General features: G+C 35.1%; 1 protein-coding gene across 1 annotated transcript in view; it reads right to left on the bottom strand.

Moving 5' to 3' along the window:
- Nucleotides 1–24,299, bottom strand: part of ADAMTS19 (ADAM metallopeptidase with thrombospondin type 1 motif 19) — a 265,491-nt gene that overhangs the window by 104,557 nt on the left and 136,635 nt on the right. Inside the window, exons 9-10 of the mRNA XM_040241768.1 lie at nucleotides 8,805–8,945; nucleotides 7,252–7,402 (exon numbers count right to left, since the gene is read on the bottom strand). Coding sequence (XP_040097702.1) covers nucleotides 7,252–7,402; nucleotides 8,805–8,945 — 292 coding nt within the window. The remainder of the gene's footprint in view (nucleotides 1–7,251; nucleotides 7,403–8,804; nucleotides 8,946–24,299) is intronic.

Here is a 24,299-nt window from a genome sequence, read left to right as displayed (position 1 = left end):
ATAGAGAATCAATAAGGATATACTGTACAGCACAGACGGAAGTATATTCAATATCTTGTAATAACCTATAATGGAAAATAATCTGAAAAAGAATATACACACACAAGAAAAAAAAAATAGCACAACCTAGTGGGGAAAGTTGATGGATTCAACCACTTCAAAACTGTAGAAGGACATTGTGGATAAAAAGCTAATGACACACTTTGACACACTTTGCGACATAATGACACACTTTATAAGTAATAAGAAAGTCTCATCTAGAATACAGAATACAGAAAGAACTCCTGCAACTCAAGAAAAACAGAAAGCTTAAAAAATGGGCAAAATGTAAATAGGTAATTTACAGAGAAAGAGACCTAAAAAATAAAAGCCCATGTCAATAAGAAGTCATAAAAAAGTAGTGCTAAGGGAAAAAAAGAGCTAGATTATCCAGTCAAGTAATTTGCCATCCAACTCATGGACTCATATACTGTATAGTACTAACACTCAAGAATAGGATGAAGCTTTGATTAGATGGCAAAAGAGGCAGATTTAACTCCTGGTAGTTTTAACCCACTTATGGGAAGAATAGTAAAAATCTTCAACTTTACCAATTTTAACAACAATTTATCAATGCTAAATTTATCAACAATACAGTATTCATTTACCAACAATAAATTTATCAACAATACTGTATTCATTGCCCAAACAACTTCTTGTCATCAAGAGCTATTTCATGATAAGGTTTTTTAGTCCAAATTCTTATTGCCTCTGAAATTTCACAGTGCCAAATCACAGAGACTCAATCTTCTGGAATTCTTCATAAGGTACTTATTTCAATGCCAGGCTGTTCATTATCAAATGAGAGGTTTTAGAAGTCCTACATACTTTGATGTATCAAGTCAACATAAGAGAAATTTAAAACTGGTCTTTCTATGGTACTTTAAGTCACCATATGATTCAGTTACACTGGAAAGTTTTTTATACAATATATATGTAACTCACAGTGTGCCTAGTCCAGAACTCAAGGCTGAATCTTCAGTTTCCTGGAGGCCTTCCTTTTTTATTTTTCTTTTTTAGCAAACTTACTTCTTTCACAAATGATGTAACCCTCAAGCAGACACGTCTTATTGATTCTGAGGAAGCATCCATACCTCTGCATTCTTAGCCAGACAAATAAATTTTAGGTAGCCGTGAAGATAACTTATTGCAGTTGTAGCTGGCTCAGCCACAAGATGCCAGATGGCCTGAAGGCACCAATGCTCAGGACCCAGGAACAAGGCTATCCAAGAATTAGGCATATTCACGCAAAAGAGTGAGCAATTATTGCTGAGGGTTGAGATGTTTCACAAGCATCTCTACAGCTATGCCTTTAAACATTTTGCAGATGTAAGCTGCTATTTCAAGGGTAAATTTATATCATTAATTAGATCAGCACATATAATACTGGAGTCCCTAGTGCTTGTATAAGCTGTCAGGAAGAATAGAAGAGCAGCATCCAATTTAAATACTATGGGCCAACTGCCATTATCTCAGATTGCACCAGAAACACACATGTTGAAAAGTTGCTATGAATTCTTACTCCTGCAACTCAACACGTATTTATAACTTATTGGAAATAAGATGGTCATAAGGATGCCTGATAACTCATGTGTAAGCTGTGAAACATAAGCTATATACTCTTATAAGTTGTTTTTTATGTAGCTATTGAATGAATATCTTAGAAGGTCACCTTCATATTCTCTGGACATATTATACAGCTAAGAATCAGTGAATAATTGATTATTATTTTTATGAGTAAAATTTCAAAGTCATTATTCCATCATTCAGTTGATTCCTTTATTGCTTTAACAAATACTTATTGAACACTCTTAGGAGACAGAGGTACAGTGATAAAAAGGACTGATGACTCTTTTGAAGTTATGGAGCTTCCCTTCTAGGAGATTTGTTTTAGATAAAGTCTAAATTACAGACTGGTAGATGTGGTTTCCACCTGAACATGTAAGAGTGTGGCTTAACTTGCAGAACTCTTCTATTTTCTACACTTATAACTGCTTCACTTTATATTTTTAACTTCTACCTCCTGATACTCAGGTGCTCATGGATGTCAAGATAGCTTTAAGTAACACTGTCCCAAACTCAGTGGGAAAAACATAGCAATTGCATACTTTCAGACTTCATTTTTCTCCCCTTGTCTTCAGCTTTTGGAACTTTAAAACATTTTCACTTTGAAAAATGTCTTCCCTTAGCCTCCAAGATCTACTTTCTCTTGGTTCTATTTCTACCAATAGACTTCTTCAGAATTTTAGTTATTGCTTTCTCCTTATTTTCCTAACCTCCAAATAATGTAGTGATTCAGTTTTCAGACTTCAAGTTTTTCCTCGTCTAACTCATTTCATAGTGTGATAAATTAGTATTATGAATTCAGTATCATCTCCTTGTTGAGGACTTCTAGATAGATATCTATTCTGGACCTATAAGATCTCTACTTGGATGTCCAATGGACATCTTAAACTTAAAATATGAATCTAACTCCATTTTAGGGCATTTGCTATCTATTTCTTCCTGTTATATTTTTCCCAAGATAAATGTATGGCTTGCTATCTGACTTCCTTCAGATTTCTAAACAAATGTCACTTTATTTAGGAAGCTTTCTCAGATTATCCTATATAAAATAGCACCATTCCCACTCTCCTATCCTTCCTTACCTTTCTCATCTGAATTTATGCTTCTCCAAAACATTATTACCAACTGGCATATTACATACATATTTATATATTGTCTGTCTCCCCAGCTAAACTTCAAGCTTCATGAAGGTGGAGGTTACTTCCTACTGTGTTATTAGTACATAGAACAGCGACTAAAAAGTAGTTGGTTGTATATTTTTGAGATTAGTTGTTTGTCAGTTGCTTCATTTGCTATTATTTTCTCCCATTCAGAAGGCTGTCTTTTCACCTTGCTTATATTTTCCTTTGTTGTGCAGAAGCCTTTAATTTTAATTAGATCCCATTTGTTTATTTTTGCTTTTATTTCCAGAATTCTGGGAGGTGGATCATAGAGGATACTGCTGTGATTTATGTCGGAGAGTGTTTTGCCTATGTTCTCCTCTCAGAGTTTTATAGTTTCTGGTCTTATGTTTAGATCTTTAATCCATTTTGAGTTTATTTTTGTGTGTGGTGTTAGAAAGTGATCTAGAGATGGATGAAACTGGAGCCAATTATACAGAGTGAAGTAAGCCAGAAAGAAAAACACCAATACAGTATACTAACACATATATATGGAATTTAGAAAGATGGTAATGATGACCTTGTATGTGAGATAGCAAAAGAGACACAGATGTATAGAGCAGACTTTTGGACTCTGAGGGAGAGGGAGAGGGTGGGATGATTTGGGAGAATGGCATTGAAACACGTATACTATCATGTAAGAAATGAATCGCCAGTCTATGTTTGATGCAGGATACAGGATGCTTGGGGCTGGTGCTCGGGGATGATCCGGAGAGATGATATGGGGTGGGAGTTGGAGGGCGGGGGTTCATGTTTGGGAACCCATGTATACCCGTGGTGAATTCATGTCAATGTATGGCAAAACCAATACAGTATTGTAAAGTAAAATAAAGTAAAAATAAAAATTAAAAAAAAAGTAGTTGGAACTCAATGTATACTTTATACTTATCAAATCAATGATTAAATTTTTTAAAAAAAATTCTTCTATGGCCCTATCTACCTACCCACCTACCTACCTAATGTTTTGCAAGCTCCACCAGTTTGGGATGGAAAAGGTGATTTTCAAGGGCGATATCAGAATGGTGTTTTGGATTTTGGAACTAAAATTCAGCCTCTTAGCCCTAAGAGATTTAAGAGATAACACACTTCCTCTTCTTGTTCTATAACACTTCCTCTTCTTGTTCTATAACACTTCCTCTTCTTGTTCAATAAATTGTGGCTTAGAAAGAAAAACAGGTTTGACTAATGTTATACCACTAATAAGAGACAGAATGACTGTCAGAGCCCAGGCTTCATGCCTTTGCAGTTAATGCTCTCCAACCTAAACCCTAATTAGGAGACATTGCTTTTTCCTGGTTGCCCACAGCAGCCCAATCCTTTCTGGCATTATTTTAAAATTGTCCTTAATGAAGATTATACACAGATTTGTTAGGTAGGTAGAACAGGGAAAAGGAGTCCAAAATGGGGGTGGCTAAAAAAAACAAGGAAGGTCAAAGGAAAGTCCGAGGACGAGAGTGAAGACTTCAGGTAGAACAAACAGTACTCCTGGCTAAGCCCAATTTGCATAGGGCAGGCCCCGGTAGAGGCAAAAACATATAAAAGGAGGAGCCAAAGCACTCTCTCTCTCTCTCTCCCGTGTGCGTGTGCTCTCTCTCTTCCTCTCCTGCATGCATGCGCTTTCTCTCTCTCTCCCTCTCTCTTTCTCTCCCACGTGCGTGCGCTCTTTCTCTCTTACTCCTTCTCTCTCTTTCTCTCCCTCTCTCTCTTTCTTTTTCTCTCTCTCCCCCGCACGCTCCTCCACTCTCTTCTCTTCAAGTCTTTGGGTTGGCATGCCCTCACACTTCGAGGATGGATTCTCCTACTATTTTCTAAATAAAATAGAGCTGTATTTGCCTAAGAGCTATAACACGGTTTGTCCAAGACCTGAGAGCTGTGACGCGCTGAGGGCTTTAATGTCCGTCGCTCCAAATCTTTGTTGTGACGAGACAAAGAACCGAGGAACATACACTCGCGTGACAGATTGAACTAGAGAAAAATCTGGCTTTAATTCCATGGACTATACAGTCCATGGAGTCGCAAAGAGTCAGACATGACTGAACGACTTTCACGAATAAAAATGTCATCTCTCTCTCTCTATATATATATATAGACACACACACATATACACACAGACACAGACACACACATAATTTCAAGGGAAAAATCGAGAACATTTCCGGATACTTAAAACCTAAAACATAATTCTGTTTGCAAAATGCCTAGTTTAAAACAAAGCAACATCCTAGGATATTGAGAAACAGACTTAAGATCTCCTAACAAACTGTTAAACTTTGATCAGAGGTAGGAAAAAAAAAAACAAAAAAAACATGCAGGTACGTTAGTGAGAAGCAACAATATGTATAGAGCAAACAGCCTAGAAAAAGCTTTTAAAAAATCAATTCAAATATTTCTTGACCCTGATGGTGCAGTACTCTAAGGAATAAACAAAATTCAGTTTAAACACAGGATCTAATCTAAGGATTTTCCCCATACAAAAGACAATGTAAAAAAGTGTGAATTCCATAAAAAGCAGTAGAACATAGTAGTTGCATATACTTTGTTCTTTGGATTTGCATCTAGGAAACCTCTTCATAAGCATAATCACTTAATTGTGCTATTTTAACTTCTACAAGACTCAAAACTGTTAACCTATAATGTAGAACTTAATAATAACTGGCATATAATTGCTGTATGAATTAAAATAGATCATAAATACTGTGTCATCCAGTTTAAAGTTCAAAATACTGTGGAATGATACTAGTAAAATTTAACCAACTGTAATATAGACTTAAAAATAATTTCTAAAATTTTTAGAAATAGTATTTGTGAAAAATGATCTAAAATTTACCAAAATTATGTTTGTAATTGATCATTTGCTGAGTTTTTCTAAAACTTCAGGTACTTCATAAAATGTAAACCTTTTTTATTGTTCAGCTCTATCTATTTTGTATAGCACATGAACTGAAACCATCTAACATAACAGTACAATAGCAATCAGAGACAGCTTACTGTTTTCCAAAACATGCTAATTTCTGCATGTAGATGTGTCTACCTGCAAAATCAAACTTTTTGACCTCAAAACATTCATTTTACCATGATGATCCAAGAAAGAAGATTGTGACCCAATTTCTGATTGTTTAAAGTCCTTGGAGGTGAGAGTAGAGTGGATAAGAAGATCGGTAGATGAGATCAGAGAGGTATTAGGACAGATAACAGAGGGTCAACCTGGCTACTATCATAATTATCACACCCAATGCCAAGGTCCAAGCATCCATAGGTCTGTCACATGTGAATCTTGTGTGTCCACTCATAATCACACACCTATATCAATTCCTCTGGAGGTCTGTTGTTGCTGATGATTATTACAGTCTACACATTCTTTCACACATCACATTTAACACAGTTCCAACTTCTTTATACATTCACCTATTTTAACCTTAAGTCAGATATTCACTGAGTGCCTACCATGTGTCAGCCACTGGACTGGACACTGGAGAAACACTCTGCCCTCATGGAGCTTACACACTAAGGTAGAGAGTTAATAAAAGGAAAATAACAAGTAAATGAACAACAACTCTGATAAGAACAACAGAGCAGAGAGAGCATAAAATGTGTCATAATGCCATATAATCTTTTCCTTATGATGGATTTTAATTATTCTGCCAGTAATTCAAGACAGCATTATCTTCAACAAAGCCAAACTCCTTTCAGGCAATCAAAGAAAGTTAGGTACAGTGAAATACAGCTATCAATTCACTTCAAGCATAACTATGAGTTTAAGCCTGAAATACAAACAGTGTGCAAGCATGTGTACTGGAAAGGTAGGAAGAAATGGGCAGCAAAGGGATGAGCTGCAGGAAGAGAGACAAAAACAGAAAAGGAAAGGTAAATAGAGCTAATTTCTTACATCAATTAAGAGAGTCATTTTGCTCAATCTTTCAGATTATCCTAGAATGGGAAAATTGGACTGAGTAATTAATTTGAATACTAATATACAGACATTGCTTAGTTTACCATCAGACATTTACCCTTTGCTTCTAGTTTAACTATCAGAAATGTACTCTCTAATTTCTATTCCTATAGAATATATTTATTTTCAGGATTAAATAATTAATAAAGCATTAAATAATCCATCCTCTGTAATTACATGTTCATACATTGTTTTTATTACATTTTCACCCAGATATCTACCATGTAAGAGAGACATTTAAAATAAAAGCAATGAACTGTCATAAAGCAAAGGTTTCCCTGACTTAAGCGTCATTTTTGAAGTAGAAATTCTTGGATCATTCCTTCCTAACTTTGATTTAATACTGACACCAATTTCTACCACTTTCAGAAAGGCAGGGGAAAAATGAAGAAACCTTTTCTAGAAAAATCGGTCTTTCTGATGCTGGGTTCTTTGGAGCCACAAACTCTAAAGTCATCTCCCCCTCCTCCAATCAATACTTCTAAATAACGGATGAATACACACTTAACAAAAGTTGCACCTCGATACAACTCTTACCTGCATCTCTTGACAAAAGGAAGCCAGTGGCCCAAAGAGAATCTGACATTGCTCATCAGCAGTGTATGTCATCTCTGGCAACTTGGAAGGAACCATCACAGAATTGACACTGTGGGGATTTGTCTGCAGCAAGCAGTTACTGGCCTTTGACCTATCAATATGCAGATATGTGTGACATTCTGAATTAACTGCAAATAGTTGTTGTAATTAGTTAACGTAGCAATAGCAAACATTTTAATACTATTAAATATGTTCTTACTTTTATTTATAAGCTCTTCTATTGAATGCTCATGGAAATTGTCTCATATATGAGAACCATGTGTTTACAATTATTAAAATAGTCCTTTCAATATTAATAAAACAATGTTCAAGTTAATAGAACTTTTTGATTTTAAAGATCTTTCATTTGAATTAAGCTCATCTATACAACACTTTGAGGTGGTTATTATTTTACACATTTGTAAGGTGACGAAGCTCAGTCTCAGAGAGTAACTGCTTAAAAGTAATGTATGGAGGTAAGAAATCAACTATATTCAAGGATTTAAAGGATCTAGGAAAATTATGCTCAAGTGACTATTAATAGTAGGAATATTTTTGGACTTGACACTGCACAACTTCCATTTACGGGGTAAAATTTAATTTTATCATAGTTCTGATTCATGAGACGACAACAAAGCCAAACCACACACTCACGGGGGCCTACAGAGGAGTTATTGCTTCAGTGACGAAGAGCATGCCCAGATGACATTGTACGTGTTTCTGGAAAGAGCTATAGTAATGTAATAAATACATTTTAGTAGATTTTAATATTCATTTGACCAAAAATTAACTTGACAATTTAAATAGTATGGAAAAATAAATTTGAGTAGTGAATTTAGCTAGTTAAGTATTTCTATGTCTCTTACTTAGATTTTTGAATACTTTAAGCATCTCTCTCTCATTTATTGACTGGAACTCTGTATATCACCTATTGGTACTGTTTCAGCTTTCCCTTCTATTACTGAAGAAATAAGTAAAGAACAAGGCTTTAAAGTGAAAATCAGAACAGTAATACTCTTTTTCACTTTTTTCCCAACCAGGCAAAAGCTAAATGTTGAAAAGAGGAGAAACAAGGACTATAATAATGGTGAAAATTATGGATTAAAGCAAAAAGACTCAGAGTTTAGAACTATGATGTAGAAAGGTGGAGCTTTTGTTAAAGGAGTTTTTGATAACAACAGATGTAGAGGGATGAGCATTGAGAATGTTTCCACTGAGAATTTCTGAAGAGGCAATTTGATATTATGCAACATTTTTTATCATTGCAATAATTTTCAACCTTACAAATCATCTTGCCTCATCTCTTGTTTTGAAAATGTGGAAACTAAGAAATGAGTTGGTTGAATAATATGTCCCAATTGACACCATGAGCCCGTGGAGAGCCAGGATTAGAACCAAGCGCCTTGATTCCTAATCCATGCCCTTTCCACTCTTCCATGCCGCACACCAGGGTGGTAGAGGAAGCAGGTACACACACATATTCATGACCCAACAACAGCAAGTGACCTCAGTACCTTAGAAATCTTTCCAAATCTTCCTTGCTACATCGGGACCATGAGACATCACCAAGATTTTGTCCTTTAATCCATTCACCAGACATGATATGAAGACCATCAGCACATGACGGGTGGTCATTGTCATGATTAATCCCCATGCTGATTTGGAATATAGTTAAAATTTGAAAATTATATTAGATAGATATTCTAGCTTATTATACCTGTAATTAAATGACAGCTAAATCATTAAAACAATGAGAAAAATTAGTTTTTAATTTTAATTTTTCATTGAAGTATAGCTGAATTACAATGTTGTGTTAATTACTGCTTTATGGCAAAATGACAGTTATACATATATATGTGTATATGTGTGTGTATATATATGTATACACACGTACGCACACAGGATATTGAATATAATTATCTTTGCTATAGAGTAGGACCTTGGTGTTTATCCATTCTATATACACCAGTTTGCATCTGCTAGTCCCAAACTCCCGATTTATCCCTCTCTTACTCCCTGCTCCCTTGGCAACCACCAGTCTATTCAGAGAGAAATTAGTTTTAAATGTGAAAATAAAATTAATTTCATATTGATTATTTTTTAAATTATGTTTACTTAGATTAAAGGTCAATGTTTTTATTTAGTAAAAAAACATTTTCTAGATTAAAAGTCAATGTTTTTATTATTAAAAAATTCTCCCAGTCAGTAAATAGCATATTTAGTTCACTATGTCAGTATAATTGATGTTATTTTCCACACAGTAGTAGGTATGAAACACAGAAATACTTAAGTTTCTATTCAACCACACTAGATTCTTGCTCTTGCCTGAATATCCTTTACTCATTCCTTTTATCAAATCTGAAGCCACATTAAAGTATTGTTTCCCCCAGCTGCTTCATGAGACAGTCTTCTTCCATGAATCATAAAACACAAACTGTCCCTGGGAAACCTTCATGCTCTCGGTCATCTTCATCTTTTCTCTTGAATCCTATCTGGTGCTCTTAAGTTGGAACTCTGATCTAAAACTCTGACTCATCTTCTAACGGATGTATTAGAATAATATTAAACTCAGTATGTCTAAAAACTGCCGTTAATATTTTCTCTTTCAAGCCTCTATGTCCTCCTGTATTCTCTCCCTCTTTTCTCTTTTTTGTGCCTTTGCTGGCCACACAGTTTGCCAAACCAAGGATCTTCAGGTCATCATTTATTCCTTCCTCTTCCAAATTACCACCCAAGCTATTTTATTTACTAATTGTTAAGGGCAAGCCCTGCTACTATTTTCTAAATATTTCCTTCCACTCTTACCTCTTTTCAATTCCTTTTGTTACTATCAAAGAGGATTATAAAATTATTTAACCTTGACAATTACTGTTGCATTCTAAGTGGGTTCTGTGCCTCTAATCTTGGGCAGCATTCTCCCTTCTCCTCCTGCCCTGCTCCAGTGAGATCTATTTAAAAACACAATCGGGCTGCCTTTCCTCTGCTTTTCCATTACCTATATAGCAATTTCCAGCTCTTTAACATGGCACGTAGTTTCTTAATCTCCTTCCAAGCCATTTACTGCATTTCTTTTCAGCAAGAGCAAATGACTTGTACTTTCCCAAATATTATGTTGTTCCTTATTCTCTTGAATTTTCTGTGTCATTTTCTAAATGTCATACACCATAAAAAGGAGTATATAAACTTCAATTAAATAATTATATGCTGCTGCTGCTGCTAAGTCGCTTCAGTCATGTCCGACTCTGTGCGACCCCAAGGACAGCAGCCCACCAGGCTCCTCTGTCCACGCGTGACTCTCCAGGCAAGAATACTGGAGTGGGTTGCCATTTCCTTCTCCAAAATAATTCTATGAGGTAGGAACTATTATAGTACCCCTTGGGCAGATGAAAAGTAACTTTCCCAAGGTCATACAGGAGAAAGTGGAAAGTAGTGATGTTTGAACCGAGGAGACTGGCTCTAGAATCATGTAACTAACCATTAACCATTTGACAGCTATGAATTCCACTTCCTCCCTAACCCTATCCAAAGTGCTTTTCCTTCAATGTCCTTCCCTGGATAAATTCTGGTTAATCTTCAAGATTCATGTAGATTACTTTTAGGAGGCTTTCCTTTACTTTCTCCCACCTCACTTACATGTACTATCTTTCCCCCCCCCCCCCCATCATGGGATACTATAAACAACAGTATTACAGTGTTTTCTACAGTGTACTATATGTTTTTACTTTTGGTTAGCTCTCTAATTGCTAGAGACTTATCACTCTAAAAGGCTGGCATACTGGAATCCTATTCTATAATCGGTAATTAAATTTGAACCAAGCCAGCATGTTGAATCACTTCTACTTCAGTAAAAGTTGCATATAATCTCCTATGAATTCTCATAATGAAGTCATTAAAGTAACTGTTTGTGAGAGAGTTAATACTGAAGATGTAGAAAGAGGAAAGTTCAGTTTTGTACATGTTACATTTGAGAAGATGGCAAGATAGTCCAATGCTCCTTTCTTCTCACTGTGTAGCAGATAATAACTAAAACAGTTTTTGTTAAAATATTGTGAATAACATGAATATCTATTCTGTATTTTAAAATACAAATAAAAGAATTGTTATAGAAGTTGTTAAAAATTACAACTACCTATATATTCTCATATGAAAATAAAACTTTCAAAATTATTGAACTACATTTTCAGTTAAATAATTTAAAATTTTAAATAAAAATTGTTACATTTAATGTGTTTTTGAAAGAGGAAAATGATATAGGATGAATTAATTTATAAAGAAGAGTAATGAATTAGAAGTTTGCTAACTTGAAGGCTGTGAAAATTATCTAAATAAAATAAAAATATATTATTAAATATACTTTTTCATTTTAATGTTAGGAAAATTCAGCTATATGGTAAATTATATTTCTCTTTTCTCATCTAATTAATGTCCTTAAATAGGGTCTGTATCAACACATATTAATAGAATGGATAGAGAAAACAGGAAGAAACATCTTTTTCATACTTTGAAGATGAAGAGGAAAACTAACAGGTAATATGGACTAAGCAGGGGTCAGTTCACTTAGTGTGGGGTAGAGTAAAAGACACAGGAGTTAGATTTGAATCTTCTATCTCCATCTTATTCATGTGACCAGAGGCAATTTAAACAATAATAAAGAAATAAGAAATAAGCATGCCTTGGTTTCCTTGTTTGTGAAATATACCTTCCTGAATGGTTGCGAAGATTACATGAGGATGATGTAAAATGCCTAGCACAGTGCTTGGAAAATAGCAGGAACCAATTACTTCTTTTTGAAATTGGAGCAGTAAATCAGAGATGTTTTATTTCTCTCATTTGTTACACAGACACACAAAAACTATTATTAAAGGCAATTTACTGTACTGACTTTCATGAAAGTGGGGATTTAAGAAAATTCAAGTAAATAATAATGGCAAGAAGTTACTTTGTTTGGATGCTAAGCTAACATAAGAAACTGTACATATGGCATAGTCTCCCAGATTGATAAAGATGCCTTAACGCGCTGTATGGTTCCAAAGCTGCCCCTGCCTGCATCACCACCTGGCCTCCACCAGGGGCTCTGCAGCGCATGTCACTGGGTGACCCTGTTATAACAACTGCTTGCCACGTGGAACATACTCAACTCTTCCATCTGTGTTGGTGCAGGCTTTCAAATCATATACAAATGCTTTAGTTTTGAAAGGCAACTGGTCTTTTTCAGAAACAATAAAATTTCTTAAATAATGTGTCCGTTTGAGAGAAGAGGGACTCCTTCCAGGATTTAGCAATTTGGACGCGTTCCCAAAGCAATGTAATGTGATTTTCCAAATTGGGAAGATTACAACTTCTCATCCAGATGATCATTTTCCTTCAGGGATCCGGATTCTCATGTAAGAAATTAGCTACAGCCATGGAGAGATCTGGTGATTCAAGCATTGTTTACCATTAGTTAAATTTTCCTAAAGCTATTTAACTTGTAACAGAAGTTATCATTAAATTGGGACAGGGCTTTTTTTTATAACCACACATCTGGAACTATCAGGAGACACTGCTTGATTCTACAGATTTGAAAGAAAACAATTGTGAACCTTTATCTGTGCCAGTCACTGTATTAATCATTTTCAGTGATGATATCATTTAATCCTCACAATACCTCCAGAATGTTTTTATTATCATGACTTCTATTTTACAGATGAGGAAGGCGCTGAAGTTAGTGTGGAGCTGTGACTCAGACCCAGGCAGTCTGTTGGTCAAAAACAGTGAACTTTAAATCACCAAACTATAGATCAAAAGTCTCCATTTATGTATAAGATTTCTTTTCGGAATGGTTTTTTAATGTCTCCTCTTCATTAGCAGAAATGCACCTCCACAGGTATAGTCCCAGAACCGACTTGCGTGCACGGTATGGAAAACATTCCCCAAGTAAGATATTAGCAACACCTCTCCTCACACTATGCAACAGAGCTATATTTTAATAATCTCAGTTTAAATTCATTTCGACAAAGAGCCTTGGGCAAATAAACTCTCCACTAACATTGTACATGGTTGTCAAGTCAACTGAGAAAATATTTTTATCTTATAAAACCTCTCAACTTGTTTAAAAGTCCCTGCCAGGAAGTTTTGTGATATCCTGCGGAAAGCTGGAGAAGCATTTGCATTTTGAAGATGGTCCCTTTTGATGTTTAATGAGTTAGAGAAGAGAATGCTTATGAATTCACTCACATTTTTTGGATAATTTGGAAAGGATCTGATTTGTAAACAGTCATATTTTAAGAGTAAACTTTTGGGGGGCTGAACACGTTAAACATTTTGTCATGGTATCTTCCCACTAAAAGCTATATATCATGTCTAAAAAAAACTGATTAAAAAAAGGAAACAAACTATTACAATGTCTAACTGAAAGTGGATTATACTTTCATAAAATGACACAGTTTCATAAGATTCACTGACTGTATCTGATTTGATGTAACTTCACTGCTGTGTACTCATGGAAAAAAGCCCAACATTAAGAAATATGAGACATTTTCATTACTTTTTATATTTTAAATCATTTAAATCATTTCACTTTGCACAAAACAAATATGTACTTCTACTGGCAAGTCAACGGCAATGAAAAGTAAGTGAGTAACAGGCTAAAAAATCAGAGGTTAAAAAATAAAACACACTCTGCTGTGTGTTACATAAAAGATATATTTAACAATTCAACAAATACTTGTTAAGAACATACTAAGTGCTGGGCACTGTGCTGAGCTGGGGTCATAAATAAGAGTAAGATCCAATTTTTACCCTCAAGGAGTTTATCATCTACTGGGGCTAGAATTCTCTTACCCTCAGGCAGCTAAAGATACCCCAATCCTGTTCTTCTATGTTCCATAAAGCTCCTTTTCCACCAGACTGCCATTAACCAAGACAAGCTGAGTTACTTCACTTTTGGATTGTTGTAATAACCCTTTAACTCCTGCCCCTTAACTCTTTGCCTTATTAAACCATGGTTTAATTACTTTTTTCCTTATGCAAACATTAACACAAAAACTAGTTCCCCAGGTAAAAGCTTTCAATTCTCCTTGGCAAACAACAATACTGAAAAAGTAAATAATAAACCATGGGGCTAGTTAAAATGCAGATTCCTGGGCCCCACCGGCAACCAATCAAAAGAGATTATTTATACGTAAGAAGCAGCATTAACACATTTTCTAGATGATTCGTACTTAAAATTCTGAGAATTGATGAGCTACAAGTTCAAAATCCAAACTTTCTGTCCTGGTTTTCAAGCAACCATAAACTGATTTCAATCTGATTTCCACTGTAACAGTTCATTCTGCCCTAGTGTTTTGTTTAGTTCCTTCTGGTCAAAATGCTTTTTACAGCTTCTTTGAGAACTTCTTCCCATATAAAGGACTCTTCAATAAATTCTAACACATATTTCTCATGATTCCTAAGTTCTGTACCCTTCAAATATATGGCACATAAGATATCAGAAACATCTTCTATTTCTTTTGAATTTTATATATAACTTGTAATATATACAAGTTATCACCACCTAGACTTAAGTGTTCAGAAAACAAGAACTATCATATTTTCTTTTTAACTCCTTGAATTTATTTCAATATGATATTAAATAAATTCTATAGATTTATCAGCTAATATAGAATCATAGGAGCAACTAAATATTCTGTACATTTGATGGAAAGCTGAAACTAACGTGGCATCTTACTGACTTAGAATAACAATAAGCCTGAAAAGTCTATGGGTGATCTGCTCAAGGAAGGTTGCGAGGCTTACCCTAGACCATACATTTGCCAAGAATGCATTAGAGAAATGTAAACAGAAAGCCAACTCTTATGTGGCTGTTCACTAACTGGGTGATTTTTCTCCTTTTCCACCTACTCACTATGACATCCAAGCCTACATTTGGAGAGAATCTCATATGGGAGTGCTGCCACTTGTCTACTGGCTTAATTCCCATTATGATTAATAACTTGGACAAACCACTTATTACTCTAACTGCTATCACTGTCTAAATAAAGTATCAAATACAAAACCTGTGTTAGTGGTCTATAAGAATCTCCATAATAAGTATACTTCCTGCTAATCCATTAAAAATTCTGAACGATATATAAGCATTCCTTGAATGAACAGAGAGATGTATGGCCACCGGGTGGAAAACCTCCTCTTTACATTGAAGCATTTATAAAAATAATTATAATACTACTAATAATTCCTACTATTCACTTGCTGTGTATTATCCACTTAGTGTTACAAATCAACAAATGTGCCAGGCAATTAGAGCATCACCAACCTAACAATGAACCTTGAGAGGAAAACTTACCCACATTTTGGGAGCGGAGAAAATTAGTAAAGGCAGATAAGGCTGACTGGCCCAGAGTTCATTCAGAGAGTAGCTGGTATGACAAGAACTCAAGACCAAGTCTTGTGTTGCTTTCTCGCTCGTCTGCCCACTGAGTAGTTTCTAACCTTAACCAAGGTGCGTGTACTACCTGTGACTTCTGCTGTATGGAATTCTAAAGCATACAGTATGGGAACAGTGAGCTTACACGTCACTATTACCAATTTTAGTGGGTCAAAGAACATTAATTACAAGAAATTAATTTTGAATATTTTAATAAGCAATGGATTTGACAAGTAAAAATATATGTTTTTTTTCATTTTATCTGTTTCCCACCCTAAGAGTCCTTGATGATGTCTTTATCTTCATTTTTTTACTTACTTCTTATTGTTTGTCTACTCTCCATTTAGAATATTTCCTCTCTTTCTTATAGTAGATATGCTGATTGGTATCAATTCAGAATGAAGGACAAATATTTTACTTCCTTCTAAAGGACTCCTCCAGCAAACTGAGAAAGATTAGCCAAATTTATGCTCTTGGATGCCTTCTGGAGCATATGCTGGCTTCTTATTCAATAAGCAGAGTTTTAAATTACATTGTGAAAGTGAAGTGAAGTCGCTCAGTCGTGTCCGACTCTTTGCGACCCCATGGACTGTAGCCTACCAGGCTCCTCTGTACATGGGATCTTCCAGGCAAGAGTACTGGAGTGGGTTGCCGTTTCCTTCTCCAGGAGATCTTCCCAACCCAGGGATCAAACCCAGGTCTCCCGCATTACAGGCAGACGCTTTACCCTCTGAGCCACCAGGGAATGCTAAAACTGCTGGAATTGTCCCTTCTGTCTGTGACTCCAGGACATGCATGAAATGCTCGAGCAGGCCTGTAACCCGACTTTAAAGAAGACTCATCATAACTGATGCATAATTTAACTATTGTATTTCTACACAGCTCATTTTATATAAGAATCAAATTAGAACATGCCAGAAAGGAAAAATACTTTGCCATATCTATATTTGAAGAGTCATAAAACCATATTTTCTTTTACTCATTCAAGGCAATTGCATTCCTTGACCCAAACTAATTTATCTTTTTCTACCTCTGAAACTCAACTGCTTTCTACCCTGAATCTAAAAATAACTGTTCAACAGATGAATATTCCTAAAGCAAATGTTTACTAATTCATACAACAAATGTTTGAGTGTCTATAATATACAATGCACTCAACTTGGTAGTGTATGAGGAAAAGTGTATTAGACAGTAACCCTATTTTATAGAGATTCCTGTCTAGTAAGGAGTATGTGCATGTGTGTGTGCGTATGTATCAGTATATGCATATCAGAAATTAAGCAACAAGTGATACTTACAATGAACAGTGTAAGGGACTTAAAAAAGGAGATATATTTCCAGATAGACCTTCAGGTCTAATTTCACAAAAGGGATTACATTTGTCTTGACCATTAAATAGATTCATTTGTCTTTACTTAATGGAGAAGTAAAATTGAAAAAGGTATAAATCAGTAGTGTTCGGAGTTGGAATAAGAAAAAAGCATTAATAGAGACATGAAGCTTGAGAATTATGGATTGTTTAAATTCATGAAATAGAGAAGAGGATTATAAAGTTAGAAAGACAGATTGGGACCAATCTATAAAAGTCATAAATCTGAGTGTGGAATTGGAATTTATTCATTAAGTGGTAAGGACCAATAAAGGTTTCTGGGCTGAAAATCAGAACCACAATTCAGTAAGTTGAATCTGGTGAAAATATGAGATAGATTAGAAAGATAAGGTGTTAGGGCAAGGTGTGTATTGCAATAGTCTATACTGGAAGAATAAGGGAAAAAGGAATGGACTGACAGGATAACTATTTCAGATAAACAATGAACAGAATTTAACAACTGATAATGGGAGGAGATAAGATGATAAAGAGTTAAAGATGTTTTAGATGTCTCAGTTTAAGAACCAATAACAATACGCCAATAATAGAAATGCGGGTGTCTGAAGAACTGAGTTTATAACCTGGCCATACCCTTGGTTCTATCCAGGTACACTTTACCTCAAAGCACATAAGCAAATGCCATTGATTTCAATGGTTTACTAGTTACAAGGCATCTTCATTGTTGGTACTCTGGCAATACTTGAAAACTTTAGCAGGTGGCCCAAATATCCATTGCCTTCAAGGAGCTAACTTTGCATAATTTTGACTCATTACCCTCTCAGTTCCAAAAGAAACTCCTGAATTAACAACTTAGTGGAAAAGCTACGTCTCTAGCTTAATAGTTAGATTAAGCCAACTATTAAACTTAAAGTTTGAGTGAGTGAGTGAAGTCACTCAGTTGTGTCTGACTCTTTGCGACCCACTGGTCTTAGCCTACAAGGCTCCTCTGTCCATGGAATTTTCCAGGGAAGAGTACTGGAGGGGGTTGCCCTTTCCTTCTCCAAGGGATCTTCCCGACCCAGGGATTGAACCTGGGTGTCCCGCATCGCAGGCAGACGCTTTACTGTGTGAGCCACCAGGGAATAATATATATTAGTTTTTTCCACTTGGTTCAAAAAGCTAAACAAAATCCAAAATCATACAGGCATTTCTGGTCACACAAAAACATGTTCTGTGTGTTTATAATGACATAATTTATAAGTAATTTCCCCTAATTTATGTAATTTTATCCACTCATCATCTCTATGAAGTAGGCAATCTAATTACAGTATGAGATCCTTAATCAGTAAATGAATCTTATATGTTTAATGTAGTTTCTTTAACTTATAAAAATAACAGAACTCTGCTAGAGCTTTTTAACACTATCTACTCAAAGTATAAATTAACATAAATGTACTAAAATTAAATTACAAAACTATACCATATACTGGTTTCACAACAATTTTGCCCACAACCTAAAGTCCATTGTATTATTTTAAGAATATAAATGTATCTTAAGAGAGCAATTTTTAGAATTAGAAACACAAAGCACTGAGGCATCATATACTAAATGGTCAAAAATAAATACTATTTTATTAATATAAATCAGTAATCATTTTCAAGTCCTTATGATTATTTTTATGGGCTACTTATTTCTAAAGTAATGGGTAAAATTTAACAGTTGAAAAAAAAAGATGAGATGCTCAAGAATTCTAGTGAGCAAAGAAACCAATACAAATTAAATTATAATTTAACATGTGCTAAACTCAAAGCTGGTAAAATAAACTGTATTCACAAGCAGTCTTCTATTTAAATTTGGATACATATTGCTACATGACCTCCGATAATAGTACACCACTTTACACTCCTCTCAAAACTGTATAAAAGTATCTGTTTCTTCATAGACCAACACTTCTCATTCACTTACACTCTTATTGAAACATCAGTTAACAGCTGAGATGTGAGAGATATAATGTTAAACAGCAAGGACAACAGACATAAACAAACAGAAAAAACAAGGCGCAGCCCATGTCCTCAAGAGGGACAATCTAATTAGAGACACAGACACCAAATAATCATACGAACAATGTAAACCTACGACTGTGAAAAGATTAGGGACAAAAACTACATAGAATTTGTAAGAGCAGATATGAAGGCATTTAACCTACCCATGAAGTACTTCTCTGAAGAAATGATCTGAAAGAAGAGTAAGAGAAAAATGAGGGACGTGGCAGGGAGTTTTCTTGGCAAGGGAAGTACATGGTCTTTACATTGGGAGTAAATATGGATTTATCCGTGTAAATTCATGTAATCAGATAGTTGGAAGGATAACTGCTTTGTGGTCTGATTGGCATCCTATAAACAATACTAGGATATTTTCATATATGCCATGGAAACATATCTTTGATGTATGTGGTAATGTCCTTTGCCATTTTTCGAATGGGTCTTTAGTTATGTTGCAAATTTATTTTTATGAGATCTTTTTAATATTAAAATATTACTTTGTTGCACATGATGCAAATACATGCACTGATTGTGATTTATCTTCTACCTGCTGTATTTCTTCCTTGTGTTGCTATTTAATTGCAAGTCAATAAATTTTATGTGTGTTCAAGTATAAGTCACTCTGCCATGTCCAACTCTTTGCGAACCCATTGACTGTAGCCTGCCAGGCTCCTCTGTCCGTGGAATGCTGGACAGGCAAGAATACTGGAGTGGGTAGCTATGCCCTTCTCCAAGGAATCTTCCCATCGAGGGACTGAACCTGAGTCTCCTGAATTGCAGGCAGATGCTTTACTGTCTGAGCCTCCAGGGAAGCCCAATTTTATGTGACTTTTCCTTACACATTTCTAGATTTCACACTGAGAATCAGGGACATTCTCTATTAAAAGACTTAAAAAAAAAAAAAAAAACAAGCCAACAAAACAAAGAATAGAATCATTTTGGTGTATTCTGATGTACTGTCTAACATAGAGATCCCTGTTACTTTTGTTACTGAATGATTTGTTTCCATCCACTGATGATAGGTGCTTTTATTATACACTACATTTCCAATCTTTTCCTACTTATAAGTAGATTATTTTCTTACTCTCTCTTCCACTGACTTGCTTGCTTATTCAAGCACCAGCATAAACTGCTTTATTTATTCTGAAATATATTAATATCTGATAAAGTTCACCCTCCTCCTTCCCAGTTTTTACTTCTTTTAAACAAGATATTTCTTATGTTGAGTTTTCCACATGAACTCTAAAAGCCTAGCATGCTGTAGTCCATAGAGTTGCAAAGAGTCAGACATGACTTAGCAACCGAACAACATCACCAAAATAAATTTTAAAAAATTGATATTTTGGGCAGATGATTATATTAGTTTATATACAGATAATAGTCATTTTATGATATTGATGTTCCTATCCCAAACCAGGAAATGTATTTCCATTTATTAAACCACTTTTATGACTCTGTATGGCTATAAATTCTTCTTTTTTAAAGATTTATACATCCCTTTGTGAATATATTCCTAGGTATTTTATCTTAATTTTTATTTTATTTTTTGCTATCTTCAATAAAATGGATTTTTTTTTTCTTTCATTATAGTTTGCAAAAGGCTCTTGTTCATGTTTTGTAAAGCAAAATTTTTTTACAGTTTTGTAAAAAGCCACTAAAATTTTCTTATTGCTCTAATAGATTTTTTAGTAGATTGTCTCAAGTTTTCCATTTATACAAATGATACTCATTTTGCCCCTCCTTTCTAGTATTACATTTATTTTTAAATTATTAAATATTTCACAAAAACAAAAACATTCATATATATGTGCATACACATTACACTGTGTGTGTGTCTAAATTTGTTATACAATCTAAAGAACTTAAGTATTAAGGAGATAAATAGCAAGGTCCTTCTATATATAGCACAGAAAACTATATTCAATATCCTATGATAAACCATGATGGTCAACACTGAAATCAGATTGATTATATTCTTTGCAGCCAAAGATGGAGAAGCTCTATTCAGTCAGCAAAAACAAGATCGGGAGCTGACTGTGGCTCAGATCATGAACTCCTTATTGCCAAATTCAGACTTCAATTGAAGAAAGTAGGGAAAACCACTAGACCATTCAGGAATGACATAAATCAAATCCCTTATATGATTATACAGTGGAAGTGAGTAATAGATTTAAGGGACTAAATCTGATAGATAGAGTGCCTGATGAACTATGGAATGAGGTTCATGACATTCTACAGGAGATAAGGATCAAGACCATCCCCATGGAAAAGAAATGCAAAAAAGCAAAATGGCTGTCTGGGGAGGCCTTACAAATAGCTGTGAGGAGAAGAGAGGTGAAAAGCAAAGGAGAAAAGGAAAGATATAAGCAACTGAATGCAGAGTTCCAAAGAATAGCAAGCAGAGATAAGAAAGTGTTCCTCAGCGATCAATGCAAAGAAATAGAGGAAAACAACAGAATGGGAAATACTAGCGCTCTCTTCAAGAAAATGAGAGATACCAAGGGAACATTTCATGCAAAGATGGGCTCAATAAAGGACAGAAATGGTATGGACCTAACAGAAGCAGAAGATATTAAGAAGAGGTAGCAAGAATACACAGAAAAACTGTACAAAAAAGATCTTCACGACCAAGATAATCACGATAGTGTGATCACTCACCTAGAGCCAGACATCCTGGAATGTGAAGTCAAGTGGGCCTTAGAAAGCATCACTATGAACAAAGCTAGTGGAGGTGATGCAATTCCAGTTGAGCTATTTCAAATCCTGGAAGATGATGCTGTGAAAATGCTGCACACAATATGCCAGCAAATTTGGAAAATTCAGCAGTGGCCACAGGACTGGAAAAGGTGAGTTGTCATTCCAATCCCAAAGAAAGCCAATGCCAAAGAATGCTCAAACTACCACACAATTGCACTCATCTCACACGCTAGTAAAGTAATACTCAAAATTTTCCAAGGCAGGCTTCAGCAATATGTGAACTATGAACTTCCAGATGTTCAAGCTGGTTTTAGAAAAGGCAGAGGAACTAGAGATCAAATTGCCAACATCCGCTGGATCATGGAAAAAGGAAGAGAGTTCCAGAAAAACATCTATTTCTGCTTTATTGACTATGCCAAAGCCTTTGACTGCGTGGATCACAATAAACTGTGGGAAATTCTTAAAGAGATAGGAATACCAGACCACCTGACCTGCCTCTTAAGAAACCTGTATGCAGGTCAGGAAGCAACAGTTAGAACTGGACATGGAACAACAGACTGGTTCCAAACAGGAAAAGGAGTATGTCAAGGCTGTATATTGTCACCCTGCTTATTTAACTTCTATGCACAATACATCATGAGAAATGCTGGACTGGAAGAAACACAAGCTGGAATCAAGATTGCTGGGAGAAATATCAATAACCTCAGATATGCAGATGACACCACCCTTATGGCAGAAGGTGAAGAGAAACTAAAAAGCCTCTTGATGAAAGTGAAAGAGGAGAGTGAAAAAGTTGGCTTAAAGCTCAACATTCAGAAAACTAAGATCATGGCATCTGGTCTCATCACTTCATGTCAGACTTTATTTTGGGGGGGCTCCAAAATCACTGCAGATGGTGATTGCAGCCATGAAATTAAAAGACGCTTACTCCTTGGAAGAAAATTTATGACCAACCTAGATAGCATATTCAAAAGCAGAGACATTAATTTGCCAACAAAGGTCCGTCTAGTCAAGGCTATGGTTTTTCCAGTGGTCATGTATGGATGTGAGAGTTGGACTGTGAAGGAAGCTGAGAGCCAAAGAATTGATGCTTTTGAACAGTGGTGTTGGAGAAGACTCTGGAGAAGACAGTCTCATATATTTTCTGTTAGAAGTCTCATCTATACTATAACAGTCTTTATTTTACCCACAAGTGATTTCTAGAAATGATCTTAAGAAAGTGTTTAATTTTATTTTTACACCGGTGGGAAACCAATCATACTGTCTCATTTTTATTAACAGCCAATTTCTCTATTGATCTGCAATGACACAGGGTCAGATGTCAGGTTTTCAAGAAAACTTGGGCCTCTTTATGATTCTGCATTTCATTGGACTGTCTATATGTGTAAATGTTAAGGTCTCGGTTACTTTAGTCTTTATAATAGGTCTTCATTTCTGTTAGAGAAAGATTTCCATATTATTCTACTCTTCCTCCTCTTCTAATTTTGCCTCCAGCTTCATGGCTTTTCCAAAAATGTTTTGGCTATTTGCACTTATATATAAATGTTAGAAATAAGTTTATTCACTGGAATTTCCATGAACCTCTGAAGTATTTATAGCAGAACTGACATCTGTAAGATATTTCATTTATCCACAAACAACTGCTATTCATCCACTGATACAGCTTTAATTTAATTAATTTTAATAGAAGTATTTGCTTTTCTATCTTTTGTTAGATTATGTTCAAGTATTTTGTGGTTTTTCTTGCTATAGTAACCTCTTTTTTGATATTTTGTATTTTTGTGTTGACAGCTAATTCCTTTATATCCTATATCCAATAAAATTACTATACTCATCAACTAATTCTTTATTTTACTGTGCATTATATCATGTTTTATTATAGGCAATCATGTAATTGGCAAAGTAAAATAGCTTTGTTTCTTCATTCTCAACACTACATCTTTTATTTTTCTCCCATTCTGTACTGGCTTGTAGGAGCTTCCCTGATGGTTCACTGGTAAAGTATCCTTGAGCAATGCTGGAGATGGGGCTTCAGTCCCTGGGACAGAAAGACCCCCTGGAGAAGGAAATGGCTACACATTCCATTACTCTTGCCTAGGAAATCCCATGGACAGAGGAGTCTGGTGGGCTGTTGTCCACTGGGTCACAAAAGAGGCAGACCAAAGTTAGTGACTAAACAACAACCACAATAGTGTACTGGTTTATACCTCCAGTAATGTACAGAAATAAATATAGAGACATCTTTGTGATTTTATTAATTTTATAGAGGATTTTTCTAATATTTAACCATTGAGAATGATGTTTCCCATTGATTCTGGTAAATATACATGAGAAAGTTTTATTAGATTTTTAATTTACATTTTATTAAATTTTTTTTTGTATCTACTAAGATAGTGTGGTTTTTCTAATTAACAGAATCTGTTAATTAATCTGTTAATGAGGGGGTTAAGAGTTTTAAATGATAAATGACCTCTGCTATACAGACATAAATTCACCTTTATTCTCTTGTATTAACTTCATTTATTTATACAGTGCTACTTTATTTTTACAAAGTTT

Source organism: Oryx dammah, unplaced genomic scaffold (genome assembly GCF_014754425.2).
Source record: "Oryx dammah isolate SB20612 unplaced genomic scaffold, SCBI_Odam_1.1 HiC_scaffold_5, whole genome shotgun sequence".
Taxonomy (NCBI): domain Eukaryota; kingdom Metazoa; phylum Chordata; class Mammalia; order Artiodactyla; family Bovidae; genus Oryx; species Oryx dammah.
This window is presented reverse-complemented; position numbering and strand designations above follow the sequence as displayed.